Source organism: Globicephala melas, chromosome 21 (genome assembly GCF_963455315.2).
Source record: "Globicephala melas chromosome 21, mGloMel1.2, whole genome shotgun sequence".
Classification (NCBI taxonomy): Eukaryota; Metazoa; Chordata; class Mammalia; order Artiodactyla; family Delphinidae; genus Globicephala; species Globicephala melas.
In genome coordinates, this window is record NC_083334.1 from 30,754,028 (window position 1) to 30,768,983 (window position 14,956).

Below are 14,956 nucleotides of genomic sequence, written 5' to 3' on the forward strand. Positions count from 1 at the left end.
AATTTTTAAAAATGCTTATCTTTAGAACAGGAAAGATTTCTTTTCTACAGATTAAAAATCCCTTTCGTTTTAACTTTTAGTGACCAAAACAGTGAATGCTGAATAAGGGAAACTGAGGAGAATTTGAGATAAATAAAATTGTATCAAGTCAAAGAGTTAGTTTAGGAAAGAAAACTGGCATTAAAGTGAATTACAGTTTTCAATGATTTGAGCACCTTGTATAATATATTAGATATTATTCAGATAAAAAATTATATGTTTGACAAATTATTTTAAATTCTATGGGAGATTTAATTTAATAAATAAGCTAATAAATTGTTCTGAATAACCATGCTAATAAAAAAGCCATACTATAATGATGTAGTTACAGGAAACAGCCTAAATATGTGGGAGCAACATTTCCTGGCACAATATGCAATAAAAGCTGTGATGCAGGTATTGCTATGGTATGTAACTTGTATCCTTCTTTACTGTTTTTTTTTTAACTTTATATTGTATTTTAAAAGTATTATTTTACATAGTTAAGTAAACTTGATTTTTTTTCTCTATATCTCTATCATTATTTTGTTGGGACAACATTATTTTAATCTCAGAAAGTTGTTTTAATCATAAATTTCAAACATAGGGAAATAATATGAACAAACGTTAATATACCCCTTCACCAGCCAGGTATAATGGCTACTAACTTTGCATCAGATTTTCTAAGGACATAAAACCTTAGAGAAAAGTTAAAGCTTCCTGTTATGTCTCCTTCAAATTCAAGAAATAACAAAAGTCATGATTTCATACTTGCCATTTTTTGCATACTTCATACTATTGTTACAAATATATGTATCCATTAACTATATATTATTGTTCAGCATTTTTCTTTATGTATCATTTCAGAACTATTTTGAATAGCTTGTTAAAAGATGTATACATGTTGAAACATATAACTCTACTACTATTATTTTTTCTTTCAAAATTTTTATCAAGTAACGCACATATTATGAGTAAAAATCGTTTTACAAGACATACTGAAAACAACTAAATCAGTCCTTTGCATAATCTATACTCCTTGAATCCTCTTTCCCCTTTTTTTGTCAACCTCTCCCTCCTGGCATACAACTTAATGTCTGTTTCCTTTCAAATTAAAGTTTTATTGAAGTACATCATATATAGAGAACATTGCACAAGTCGTAAGTGTATAGCACAATTAATTTTGGCCAAGTCAATACATAGGTATAAACATCCCAGAGATCAAGAAATAAAATCTTATCAACACTTCAGAAGAATCATGCTTCCTCTCACTTTCTACGCATACCGAAGAAAACCACTATCCTGACACTTAATCACTGGTTAATTTGATCTTTCTTTGAGCTTTCTGTAAATGATATAATAGAGTGTGTGTTCTTGTGTGTGTCTGCCATATATTTCCTCAAAATTACGTCTGTGATAGTTATTCATGTTTGTATGTGTAGGAATAGTTTGTTCATTCTTTTACTCTATATTTCTAAATAATATGCCCATTAAATTTCTTGAGTATTCAAATTTAGGCATTATCTATTGACTTCCTATGTTGAAGTCAGAATTTAACATCCTAATAGCTCATCATTTCTACATTCTGCCTCTTCTATTCTTCCTCTCTATAATTATACAGATTATTAGAATTGTGTTTAATTCTCTGATGAGGCAAATAATGAACTGAGATTGTCGCCTTTATTGCATAACTTTTGGTTCTTCCCAAATTAGTAGTTACATCATTACTGTTTTTGTCCAAATTCTTTAATTAAGTTGTAAATTGCCTCCACTTTCCTACATGATTCAGAAATTCCTTTTTTTTTTTTTTAACTCTATAGATGTATTTTTTTTTTAAACCAATCTACTTTGGACTTTTTGCATAGCTGTTTAAGAATCTTCTGTCTTGTCTCCTTTGGAATATGTGTATTCTTTCCTGGCTTGCTTACTCATTTTGGTTAGAATACACACTCCTATAATTTACTGAAAAAGTAGGTGGGTAGTAACTTGTTTGGGAGTTGCGTCATTGAAAATGTAGCAGTTTTAGGGCTTCCCTGGTGGCGCAGTGGTTGAGAGTCCGCCTGCCGATGCAGGGGACGTGGGTTCGTGCCCTGGTCCGGGAAGATCCCACGAGCCGCGGAGCGGCTGGGCCCGTGGGCCATGGCCGCTGGGCCTGCGCGTCCGGAGCCTGTGCTCCGCAACAGGAGAGGCCATAACAGTGAGAGGCCCGCATATAGCAAAAAAAAAAAAAAGAAAGAAAGAAAATGTAGGTATTTTAAAAGATTGGTTAATTTCGGTTTTGAAATAATTGCACCTTGGAATTTTAAAAGTCCTCTCCTTTTACTTTCTCTTTAGAAATTTAACACCATTCTTAGTCTCACTTATTTGTATGTGGTCTGCTTGTTTTCTCTGCAGAAACATTTAAGATCTTTTTATCATTGCGAGGTATCTTTTATCATCCAATATGCTTGTTATATTGATGCCCTTTCAATCTGGATACTAATTTACGTCTGACCTGAGAAATTTTATTATATCAATATTATTTATTTGCTAATCTTTTTCTTTCCCTTTCCTCTCTGGAACTTGGTTAATTATATATGAGAGCATTTTGACTCATCATCTATTTTTTTTCTCTTATTTAAATTTTTTCTTTTATTTCTACATCCTCTAATATTTCTTAATATTTATATTGTGGATCAGTCGCTCACTAGGTGCTCTCAGATCCATTTTCTGCTTATTACCTGCTCTGATTACATCATAAGAACAATATATTCCCTGGGCTTCTTTGGCTTCTGGCTTTTGGGTATGTTCAGCAAATGTGGATGATTGGAGAGAGGAAGGGAAGTGTCATAGTGTCTTTACATTCTGGCCCTGCCTGGAGCAGTGCCTCAGAGCCATTGCTTCCTGGTCGTGTGAAACATCCCCTCCCTCTGTGCTTTTTCCTCCTGCTTATCAGCACTTGTTTATGAATTCTAATGACAGTTCCTCATTCATACACGCAACCAGTCTTGGCGTTGGTAGCAACATTCTGCTTTTCTAGTCTCAGAGTCGCCTCATCATCCTCTGTTGCTTCAACAATAATTTGTTTGTTACCTGTTACTCATTTGCTTTTATTAAATTCTTCTTGGATCCTGTGGTGGCTTTAAAATAATCTCTTTTTTCTTGTAACTACTAGGCAAATATAGCTGAGAATCACACCCCAGATTAATTGTTCACGTTGCAGAATTAAAAATGCAAGGTGGCACCAGATCTGTTATTTTATAATTAGGGTACTAATTGGAAAGGAGTGAGACTTTAGATTTGGGATGGTAACATTGGATGAACCAAGCAAGACGAATCTGATAATTCTAAAACCCCAAATCTGTCTAAGGATTTTTTTGTAGTAGCTGATCCTCATCTGCCTGGTGAGGTGAGCCTTCTAGCTTCTCTTGCTTAGAGATCCTCTAATGACATTATTTGAGTTGGATGCCTTATAATGATACATTCACTTCAAGTTCTATCTTAAGGATTAGCAAACTGTAAGTAAAGGGCCAGATAGTAAATGTTTTCAGCTTTGCAGGCCATGTGATCTGTGCAAGAGTCTGTGTAGACAGGTACAGATTAATGAGCAAGACCATGTTTCATTAAAGCTTAATGTATCACTACTAAAACTTGAGTCTCATATAATTTTCATTTGCCACAAAATAGTGTTTTTCTTTTGATTTTTTTCAACTATTTAAAAGACTTAAAAAAACATTCTTACTTGCAGACTTTACCAAAACAGGTCACAAGCCAGACCTGGTCTCTGGACCATAGTTTACTGACTCCTGCTCTATTCCCGTCAGCCCTTATGTTCACTGATTAAAAATAAAAGTTGGGAGGGCTTCCCTGGAAGGCAACAGTTTATAAACCAAAGAAATGGGGAACAATTGAAGGAATAGATATTAATGGTTCTAAACAAAGAAGAACAGAATTATATTTGATTCATACTAAATTTATTAATATGGGTGAAAGTACTTGAGATTTTGGATTTGGGGTACCAACTCAAACATTTGGGATTGTTTTTAATCATTTTATTGATTGACTGACATGTGTGATCAGTGGTCATCTATTTGCTGTGAACTTGGTGTAATGAAAAGAAAGGAATTCATTGTCTTATAGACATGGAGCTATTGGAGTATATTTATGCTGTCCATCAAACTCACCCAACTTTTATCTATGCTTCCTGTGGTGACTACCCTCTGTAGGCTGGGAAAGACAGTTAGTTATATGAGCTGTTTGATAGACTGGAATTCTCTGTGTAGATAATTAGTTCATCTGAGAATAGAGATAATTTTATTTATTTCATTTCAATATGCATGCTTTTTCTTTTTCTTGACTTATTCCACCAGGTAGAATCCCCATTACGTTGTCGAGTAGAAATGGTGAGAGTCCTAATCCTTGCTTTCTTCCCAATCTTTGAGGAAATGCATTGTCTTTCACCATTTTGTACAATGTTAGTCATAGGATTTTTGGTAGAAGTCCTTTATCAGGTTATGGAAGCTCCTTTTGATTCCCACGTGTTTAGTGTTTTTTATTTGTTTGTTCTTCCAGAAATTGATGTTAAATTTTGTCAAATGCCTTTTTCTACATTTATTGAGACATATATGATTTTTATTCTTTAGTCTGTTAATATGGTGAGTATATTATTGACCGATTTTCAGTTGTTGAACCTGATTTGCATTCCTGCATTGTCTTTTTTTAATTTATTGTTGCCTTTGAGTTGGTAACATTTTAAGAAAATTTGCCTTTATGTTGATGAGTTACATTGAACTTTAGTTATCTTTTCTGATATTGACTATTTCTGGATTTGATATCAGGGTAATAATGACTACATAAAATGAGTTATATTTTCTCCATTTCTGTTTTTCTGAAGACTTTGCTTAGAGCAGAAATAAATTAAATAGAGGGTAGAAAAACAATAGAAAATTTTGACAAAGCTAGTTGATTTTTTTAAAAGACAAACACAATTGACAAGCCCTTATCTAAACTAAGCAACAAAAGAGACTCAAATGGATGAAATCAGAAATGAAAGAGGAGGCATTACAATGGATGTCTGATAAATAAAAAGGATAATAAAGGAGTATTAGGAATGATTTTATGCCTACAAATCAGATGACCTGGAAGAAATGGATAACTTCCTGGAGACATACAACCTAACAACACTGAATCAAGAAGAAACAGAAAGACTGAACGGTCCAATAACAAATAAGGGGTTGAATTAGTATAGTAATCCAAAACCTCCTAATAAAGAAAATTCCAGGACCAGATCGCTTCATTGGATATTCCTGTCAAAAATTCAAGGAAGAATTTATATCATTCCTTCTGAAAATCTTGCAAAAATAAATGAAGGAGCACTTCCAAACTCATTTTATGGGACCAGCATCACCGTGACGCCAAAGCCAAAGATTCCACAGGAAAAAAAAACTACGACCAATATCCCTGGTAAACATAAATGCAAAAATCCTCAACAAAATAGTAGCAAACCAAATTCAACCAAATTTAGCATATTAAAAGTATTATACACTATGATCAAGAGGGATTTATTCCTGGGATGCAACATATGTTTAACATAGGTTCAACATATGCAAAGCATTCAATGTGATACACCATGACAACAAAATTATAGAGAAAATTCACATGATCATCTCAATAGAATCAGAAAAAGCATTTGACAGATTTTAACATCCATTCATGATGAAACCTCTCAACAAATTTCCAAAAGTAGAAGAAAATTACTTCAATCCAATGAAGGACATGTATGAAGAGCCCACAGGGAACATCATAATTAATGGGGAAAAACTGAAAGCTTTCCATCTAAGATCTGGTACAAGGCAGGGATACCAGCTCTCACCACTTCTATTCAACATGGTACTGGAGGTCCTAGCCAGAGCAATTAGACAAAAAAACCCCAACAAACAAACAAAACAGAGAGAGAGAAAGAAAGAAAGAAAGAAAAAAGAAAGAAAAGACATCCAAATTGGAAGAGAAGTAAAATTATCTATGTTTGTAAATGACATGGTCATATGTGTGAAAGTCCTAAATATTAAACAACAATAAAAAAACTCTTAAAACTAATAAACAAATTCAGTAAACTTGCAGAAACAAATCAATATACAAAAATGAGGCATGTTGGGCTTCCCTGGTGGCGCAGTGGTTGAGAGTCCACCTGCCAATGCAGGGGACACGGGTTCGTGGTCTGGTCTGGGAAGATCCCATATGCCGCGGAGCGGCTGGGCCCGTGAGCCATGGCCGCTGAGCCTGCGCGTCCAGAGCCTGTACTCTGCAATGGGAGAGGCCACAGTGGTGAGAGGCCCGCGTACCACAAAAAAAAAAAAAAAAAAAATGAGTCATGTTTTTATACACAATGAACTATCTGAAAAAGGAAATTAATAAACCAATCCCATTCACAATAGCATCAAGAACAATCAAATACTTAGGAATAACATTAACCAGTGAGGTGAAAATTTCTAAAACACAAATGAAAGAAGTTAAAGAAGACACAGATAAATGAAAAGACATCCATATCCACTGATTGGAAGAATTAATACTGTTAAAATGTCCATATTATCCCAAGTGAGCTGCAAATTCAGTGAATCCTTATCAAAACCTCAATGGCATTATCTACAGAAATAGAAAGCAACAGTCCTAAAATTCATGTGTAATCACAAAAGACTCGGGACAGCCAAAGAAATCTTGAGCAAAAAGAACAAAGCTGGAGGCATTACATTTTCTGATTTCAAAATATGTTACAAAGCTGCAGTAATCAAAGCAGTATAGTGCTGGTATAAAAACAGCTATATAGACAAATGGAACAGAATGAAGAGCCCAGAAATAAATCCATGCTGGAGATTGGGGCAGGATTAGAGGAAGTGAAAATGCCACAGTGCTTTCCTACTATTTTTAAGTTGTCTATAAAAAAAATCTTAATAAATATTTTAACCTAATATTCCAGTAGTGTTTTAAAATACAAGTTATAAATTCTCAAGTTGCCTTTTTCTAGTTTCAGCATTCACTTGATTGCTGTAAATCTTTTACTGTTTTCTAGAGTTCTGACAAATTTGATGCTGACGATTTTTTTCTCAAATTTTCAGTATTTTTGTGGAGCAGCAGGTAGGTCCTTGGAGCTACCTACTTGGCCCTTTTCACTGATATCTACTGCTTTATACATTTTATTTGGTTGCCTACTTTGACTTATACCTTGCTGGTTGCTGCATATTTATGTGCATGTGTGTGTGTGTGTGTTATTTTTCCTATCCTAGGACACAGTCAAGTTGCTTGGAAAGAGTTTGATCCTGTCCAGACATTCTTTCAAATATTCTCAGGTGGCAGCAGGAGGCATTTCATACAGAGTGAATTTGTTCCAGACTAATCAGGAGACAGTAGACTTCTAAGTCCCTCTATCCAAAGCCCCATGAATTATGAATGTTTCTATTCTGGCTGGTGTGCCCAGCAATTATTCCCAGTTCTGTGTGATTTCCAGGAATTATTTCATCTGCTCTCTTTGGGTTCTCTTTTTCCCAGCCTTGAGTGATTGACTTAACTTTTCCCAGAGTGTTAAATTGTGCTACTTCATGTCATGGGTACAAACCTTGCAATCACTGAAGTCCATAAACACCTTGCTTTAAGCTACATATGTTACAAAACTCACAAGATGTATATCATGCTGCAGTTGAGTCGTTTATAGGTATTGTAGTATGATAGTATTTTTCATGTCTTCTAAACAATATCCAGTTTTCTAGTGCTTCTCTCAGTTGTGAGAGTTGTTGAAGTCTCCAACTAAATTATGTATGTGTGTATTTATTCTTTCAGTTGTATTCATTTTAGCTCCATATATTTTGCAGCTCTTATGTTTGGTACCCAAACATTTAAGATTATTATATTTTACTGGCAAATCAAACCTTTTATTATATAATATCCTTTGTCCATGATAATTTTTGCTCTGAAGTTAACTTCACCTGTTATTAATGTAGCCTCTCCAACTTTCTTGTGATAAATGTTCACACACTAAATCTTTTTTCTTAACTACTTTCATCTTTATATCTTATGTGAGTTTCTTGTAAACAGCATATAGCTGGAACATGTGGTTTTTCCTACATTTTGCAAATCTGTGGCTTTTAATCAGTATGTTTAGACAGTTTGCATTGAATCTAATTGTTGATATGTTTGTATTTCAGTCTGTCAACTTAGTATATGTTTTCTGTTTTATCTTTTTGTTTTTTGTGGTCCTCCGTTGGCATTTCCAGTTTTTATTTGGGATACTAGAACAATTTTTAGTATTCTATTTTGATTTATTCATCATAGGCATAAGCAAATGTGACCCATCAGCCAAATCTGGCCTACCACATATATTGTAAATAAAGTTCTATAGGAACACAGCTATATCCATTCATTTACCTACTGTCTATGACTACTTTCCTGATACAACATCAGAATTATAGTTGTGACAGACACTATATAGTACACAAATATGTCCTGTCTCTTTACAGAAACGATCAATCTCTGATTTTTAGTGTTTTTCAATATTTCTCTTTGTAAAGCATTTTTCATGTTTTCTGTAGTATGATTACACACACACACAATCACATACACACAAGTTTGCGTACCAGCATTATACCATTTCAAGTAGAATATAGAAATGTTAACACCATATTTTAGGTCCCAAATCATGTATATAATCATAAAACAGGGAATTTTATGATATAATTTGATGAAACATTACTTTTCAGTACATTGTCTTTAACCCTGAAACATAATTTTTTAAAAAAAGTCAAATGAAGAAAAATAGTCTATTATATCTTCCCATATAAATATCCCTTCTGTTCCTCTTTCTTCACTACAGATGTTACAGCTCTGAAGCAGGGGTACTGGAACATAGTCTCTGAATTTCTCTTCATTTTAGAATGTGTTCACTTCTTCTTTATTCTTTAAGGATATTTTTGCAGGATGAAAGTCATTTTCAGCACTTTGAAAATATTGTCCTACATCCTCTGTCCCATTTATTTCTGATGAGAAATCCTCTGTCATAGTAATCATTGTTCCTGAATAAGCAATGTGTTGTTTTCCTTTGGCTGATTTCAAGGCATTTAAAATTTTTCTCTAGCCATGTAATTATGATCTGTCTGGCCATGGACTACTTTGAGTTTATTGTCAGAAGTTTTGTGAATCTATTATATATGTAGATTTGTGTCTTTTGCCAAATTTGGGAGATTTTCGGCCTTTTTTCCTTCAAGTATTTTTCAACTATGCACTTTTTCTCCTCTTCTGGGCCGCTAACGATATTAATGTTAGATTTTTTTGTTATTGTCCCACTGCTCCTGTATTTCTGTTAATTTTTTAAAAAAACTATTTTCTCTCTGTTTTCAGATTGGATAATTTATACTAATCAATCTTTTTATATATATAAATTTATTTATTTATTTATTTTTGGCTGCTTTGGGTCTTCGTTGCTGCACGCAGGCTTTCTCTAGTTGCGGCGAGCGGGGGCTACTCTTTGTTGTGGTGCACGGGCTTCTCATTGCAGTGGCTTCTCTTGTTGCAGAGCATGGGCTCTAGGCGTGTGGGCTTCAGTAGTTGTGTCACACAGGCTTCAGTAGTTGTGGCTCGTGGGCTCTAGAGCACAGGCTCTGTAGTGGTGGTGCACGGGCTTAGTTGCTCCGCGGCATGTGGGATCTTCCTGGACCAGGGCTCAAACCTGTGTCCCCTGCACTGGGAGGTGGATTCTCAACCACTGCACCACCAGGGAAGCCCCTAATCAATCTTTAAGTTTACTGATTCTCCCTTTTGACATCTCCATTTTGTTACTAAGTTCATTTATTGAGGTTTTATTTATTTTTTTATTATTGTATTTTTCTGTTCTGAAACTTTCATTTGGTTCTTTTTATATTATCTATTTCTTTGATGAGATTTTCGTTTTTTAATTTCTTTTAACAGTTTTTTTAATAGCTTCTTGGAGCATTTTTATGGTAGTTACTTTAAAATCCTTGTTGCAGAATGCAATGTATGAACCATCTTGGTTTTGCTCTCTGTTGATTGTCTTTTCTGATTACAGTTGAGATATTCCTGGTTCTTGGTATGATGAGTAATTTTGGACTGTATTCAGGATATTTCTGAGAATTATGTCAGGAGACACTGATTTCTCTTTAAATCTTCCATTTCAGAAGACAGTTTATTTTCTAAAATACACATTCTGGATCAGTTTTATGGGCCATTGTTCACACCCCAATTCAGTTTTCATGGCCTTTTCAATGATATCCTTTGTTACCTTGAACGTTGTAACGTTCATAGGGAGTCTGGATTCTGCTGCTTTTCTCTGATGAGGGTTGATTTTGTGTTTGCTTGTTTTGTCATGCAGTGCTCTTGGTTAAATTTAGAACAGCAGCTCTTCGTCATGAACAACAGCTCTAGCCTCAGCTGAGATCTTCAGTTGTGTTGAGGCTGTTCCATGTATGAGTGTCTCAAAACTCAGCCAGAAATGTGGGGGTCAGAATTTGGAGGGTCTTCTTTCTGAAGCTTTCTGCTTGTGTATTTCGCAGTCATCATCCTCCTCGTATTCACAATTTATATTTTCCAGGCCAGAAATAGTAAACATTGTTTCCATGAGTTCCCTGTGAACCCATATGCCATGTCTATTACACCTGGCCTGAGTCTAAACGTCACAAAAACTGTCTCTTTCTAGAGTTAGTTTCCTTTGAGCATGGACTCCTGACCAATGCTGCAAGCTTCTGTTAATGCCCGGCAGGCTCCAATTTCTTCATGACCTGAAGTATCTATTAGATTCTATACTATAGATTCCAAGTCTCTATTGAAACTGTCCAATATTCATTTTTCTTCTCTATGTTTTTCCTGTATTTTTGCGCACACACGTGCACAACACACCACAGCTCTTCCTGCCCCCCTCCCCCAGCTTTATTGAGGTATAATTGACAAATAAAATACTAATATAATTAAAGTGTACAGTGTGATAATTTGATGTAAGTTATTTATGATTCTCAAAATTAAATTAATTAATATATCCATCACCTCACATAGTTTACCTTTTTTATTTATGAGAGTGCTTTTGATCCACTCTCTTAACAGATTTCAAGTATATAATACAGTATTAGTAACTATAGTCGCCATGCTGTACATTAGATCCTCAGGACTCATTCATCCATCTTATAACTGAGAGTTTGTAGCCTTTTGCCAACCTCTTCCCATTTCCCTAATTCCCCAGCTCCTAGGGACCACCATTCTCTCTGTTTTTGTGAGGTCAGTGGTTTTCGTCTTTTTTTTTGTTTTAGATTCCACATGTAAGTGATCCCATACAGTATTTGTCTTTCTCCGTCAGCACCTTTTAATCGCCTTCATGAATTTCACCCATCTCACCAGCAGTCCCCACCTCTGCTAACCACCAGTTTGTTGTCTGTATCTGAGTCTGTTTCCGTTTCGTTTTCTGTTCGTTTGTTTTAGATCCCATATATGAAATCATGGGGTGTTTGTCATTCTCTGTCTGACTTAGTTCACTCCGCATAATGCCCTCAAGGTCATCTGTGTTGTCACAAATGTCAGGACTTCCTTCTTTTCTATAACTGACTAACATTCCACTGTATACCTACCACGTTTTCGTTACCCATTCATTCACTGGTGAACATGCAGGTTCTTTCCAAGCCTGGGCTATTGAGAATAATGCTGCCGTGAACATGGGAGTTCAGAAAGGGGTCTCGTTTTCTTTGCGTATATGCCCAGAAGTGGCTCTGCTGGCTCATATGATATGTTTTCAATTTTTTGAGGACTGCATACTATTCTGCACAATGACTGTATCAGCTTACATTTCCACCAACAATGCACCAGGGCTGCCTTTTCTCTGTGTCCTCATTCATTATCTCTTTTTGATATTACCTATCCTATCTTGTAGAAGGTGGTATCTCACTGTGGTTTTGATTTGTATCTCTCTGACGAATAGTGATGTTGAGCATCTTTTCATATACTTGATGGCCATTGATATGTATTATTTGGGGGAAAAAAGTGTCTGTTCAGGCCCTTTGTCCATGTTTTAATTGAGTTATTTGGGGCTTTTTGGCTGTTGAGTTCTATGAGCTCCTTATATATTTTAAAAATCACCTCATCAGGTATACGGTTTGCAAGTATTTTCTCCATTTCCATAGGTTGCTTTTTCATTTTGTTGATTGTTTCCTTTGCTGTGTAGGCATATTTTCTTTTGATATTGTCCCACTTGTTTATTTCTGCTTTTGTTGCCTGTGCTTTTGATGTGAAATCCAATAAAATCATTTCCAAGACCAATATCAAACAGCTTTTGCCATATGTTTTCTTCTAAAACTTTTACAGTTTCAGGTCTTATGTTTAAGTCTTTAATCCATTTCAAGTAAATTTTTGTAAGTGGTATACGACAAGTTTCCAATTTCATTCTTTTGCACATCATAGCTCTTTCTAATCTGAGGATCTTTACTGATGTCATCTTTTTTATTCCTGTTATTAATTTTTGTGTGTAATCTACCTTCTCTTCCTGCACAGTATAATTAAGGGCTTATTTTATTCTGTAGCATGGCTTTATACAGGAGATTTGTTTTCAACTATATAAATATGAAAGTATAAGACTGTTTCTCCTTTCTGTGTGTTGGCATTAAAAGTCCAGCTTCTGGTTCCTATATCTTGCCCTAAAACCTGGTGGTTAGCCAGATATCATCTCTCATGTTCTGATTTGTCTTTAGCCTCCTTTCAAATCCTGACACTGGGATTTTCCCTTTTTTTCAAGAGAGGGTACCTACTAAGTCATTTTTCCATGTTGCTAGATAATATTCTATGTTTTCATTCACACACATGCACATACATACACACAATATTTTTTCTTTTAGGTATTAATTCAGTTTTACTCACTATGTATTTTTATTGATGTAGAAAAATTAGAGAAGTTCTAAGAATTTTTCTTGTAATGATTAAAAATATGAGAAAAGTATCACAGTTTATTTATCCAGGTTAAATCATATGAAATGCCACTCTGCACTACCACCTAATCTTTTTTTGGTAACATCTCACTTCAAATTTCTTTACCATGGCCTTGCCTATATCTCGAACTTCCGTTCTGTCATTCCTTCACTTCACTCATTATACTACAGCATTTGAACAGGTTCCCATACAAGCTCCCTACCGCTATTAATGAGGCTGGGTCATTTTCCAAACTTTCTATCTTGGCCTAAACATCAATTCCACAAACAGATTTTCCTAAGTATCTTATCTGTATCTTATACCCCTCCTCAGAATTCTCTATTAGAGCACTCCATTTCTTCAGAGCACTTTTCATGATCTCTCTGTATTTGGGGAGTTCGTTATTAATTTCCTACTAGTTTTCTTTCTCCACTTTTGTAATATAACTGCAAGTGTGGACAAAGTCCTTTCTTTCATGCATGCCACTATATTCTTATCTTTTATCATAGTGCCTGACACATGTGTATACTGAATTAATAATTGTTAATTGAATGAATTGATTTAATAAGAAAGTTAAATAAATGTGTTTTATATTGTTTACATCAGAAACACTAAGTGTGCTTAAGGCTATAGAATCTGGGCATGCCTAATTTTACACCAGAGGATATTGGTAGTTTAATTACATTTTACTTTATATCATGCTTCTTAATAAATTAACTATTTTATCAAAATAAAATATAAAATATGGTCAACATGAAAAGGTATTAAAATATAAAATTTTATAGGAACAAAACTGTTTTGATGTATTACTTGCTTTTGTTTTCTTCTTATATAATGGTTTTCTCTTCAACCTTCTTTATCTTAGTATCCAGGTGCAATAACATTGGAGGGATTTTCCGTTATTATAGCTCAACTGCTTGGCCTTAAAATAGGATTAACATATGATGACATCCGTAAATGTTCCTGTCCAAGCGCTATGTGCATAATGAATCATGAAGCAGTGTAAGCTTTGTTTTTTCTTTTGAATTTATTTCACACATATATTTGTGAGGTTGTTTACAAGACATGATGAATTTATTTTTTATACTCAATCCCACGTCAAAAATTAGGAAAGAATGTTGTGCCTGAAGAGATATCACACTAATGAATTTGTTCACATGATATAAGACTCCAGAAAGCGGTAAACCCCATGATAATGAAATATTCACTCAAGGGAATTAGAGGGAAACTTTAAAGATTTATGAAGACTATGAAATATTGAATTCACATAGATACTGTTGTTGTTTTTGTTCTTGTTGTATCTGTTGCTCAAGGCAAAATCACCCTTAACAATATAACGTAGTACTAGTAGCTTTGGCTATTATTTTGAGGGGAAAAAAAAGAAGAAAAGATTTGAAGAGGAAAATAATTGTCCTTCTTTGCAGTTATTATGCTTGACTACCTACATAGAGGCCACAGAATCAGTACACAGTCAGAACAACATCAAAAAATTCATCAGCGTGATCAGTCTTGAAAACCATTACTATGTGTACAAGTATGTGTATACCAGCACTAAGAAAATAGATGACCTATTATAAAATGTCTAATTTTTTCAGAAGAGGTTTATAAATTCAGTGCAATCCCAATCAATATTTTAGATTCTTTTTAAGGAACCTGATAAACTCTGTGGGGGGCAATAGGATGGAGATGAAGGTTACAGGCAACCTTTTGGGGATTATGAGGTGGGATTTATAATCAAAGGAGGGATTTTATTGATGGGAGACATGACATATTATCTATAGATTGATCAAAATGAAGAGAAGAGGAAGAAAAGATGATAATTTTGGACATATGAAGAGTTAAGAGCAAAATCATGGAGGAAATTAGAGAGGAGAGGATAAATTCAGTTACTGTGATAGAACATTAGGAGAGTAAACAGATAGAGACGTAGGGAATCTGGTTAATGGAGGTGTAAAGATGTAGGGAATCTGGTTTATTCTGATAGGAAGCTTTGATAGAAGATGTGAAACACTTATCT

General features: G+C 34.6%; 1 protein-coding gene across 1 annotated transcript in view; it reads left to right on the forward strand.

Annotated features, from left to right (window-relative positions):
• Positions 1-14,956, forward strand: part of LOC115840646 (disintegrin and metalloproteinase domain-containing protein 18-like) — a 90,307-nt gene that overhangs the window by 29,821 nt on the left and 45,530 nt on the right. The window contains exons 11-12 of the mRNA XM_060291642.2: positions 365-446; positions 13,805-13,941. Coding sequence (XP_060147625.1) covers positions 365-446; positions 13,805-13,941 — 219 coding nt within the window. The remainder of the gene's footprint in view (positions 1-364; positions 447-13,804; positions 13,942-14,956) is intronic.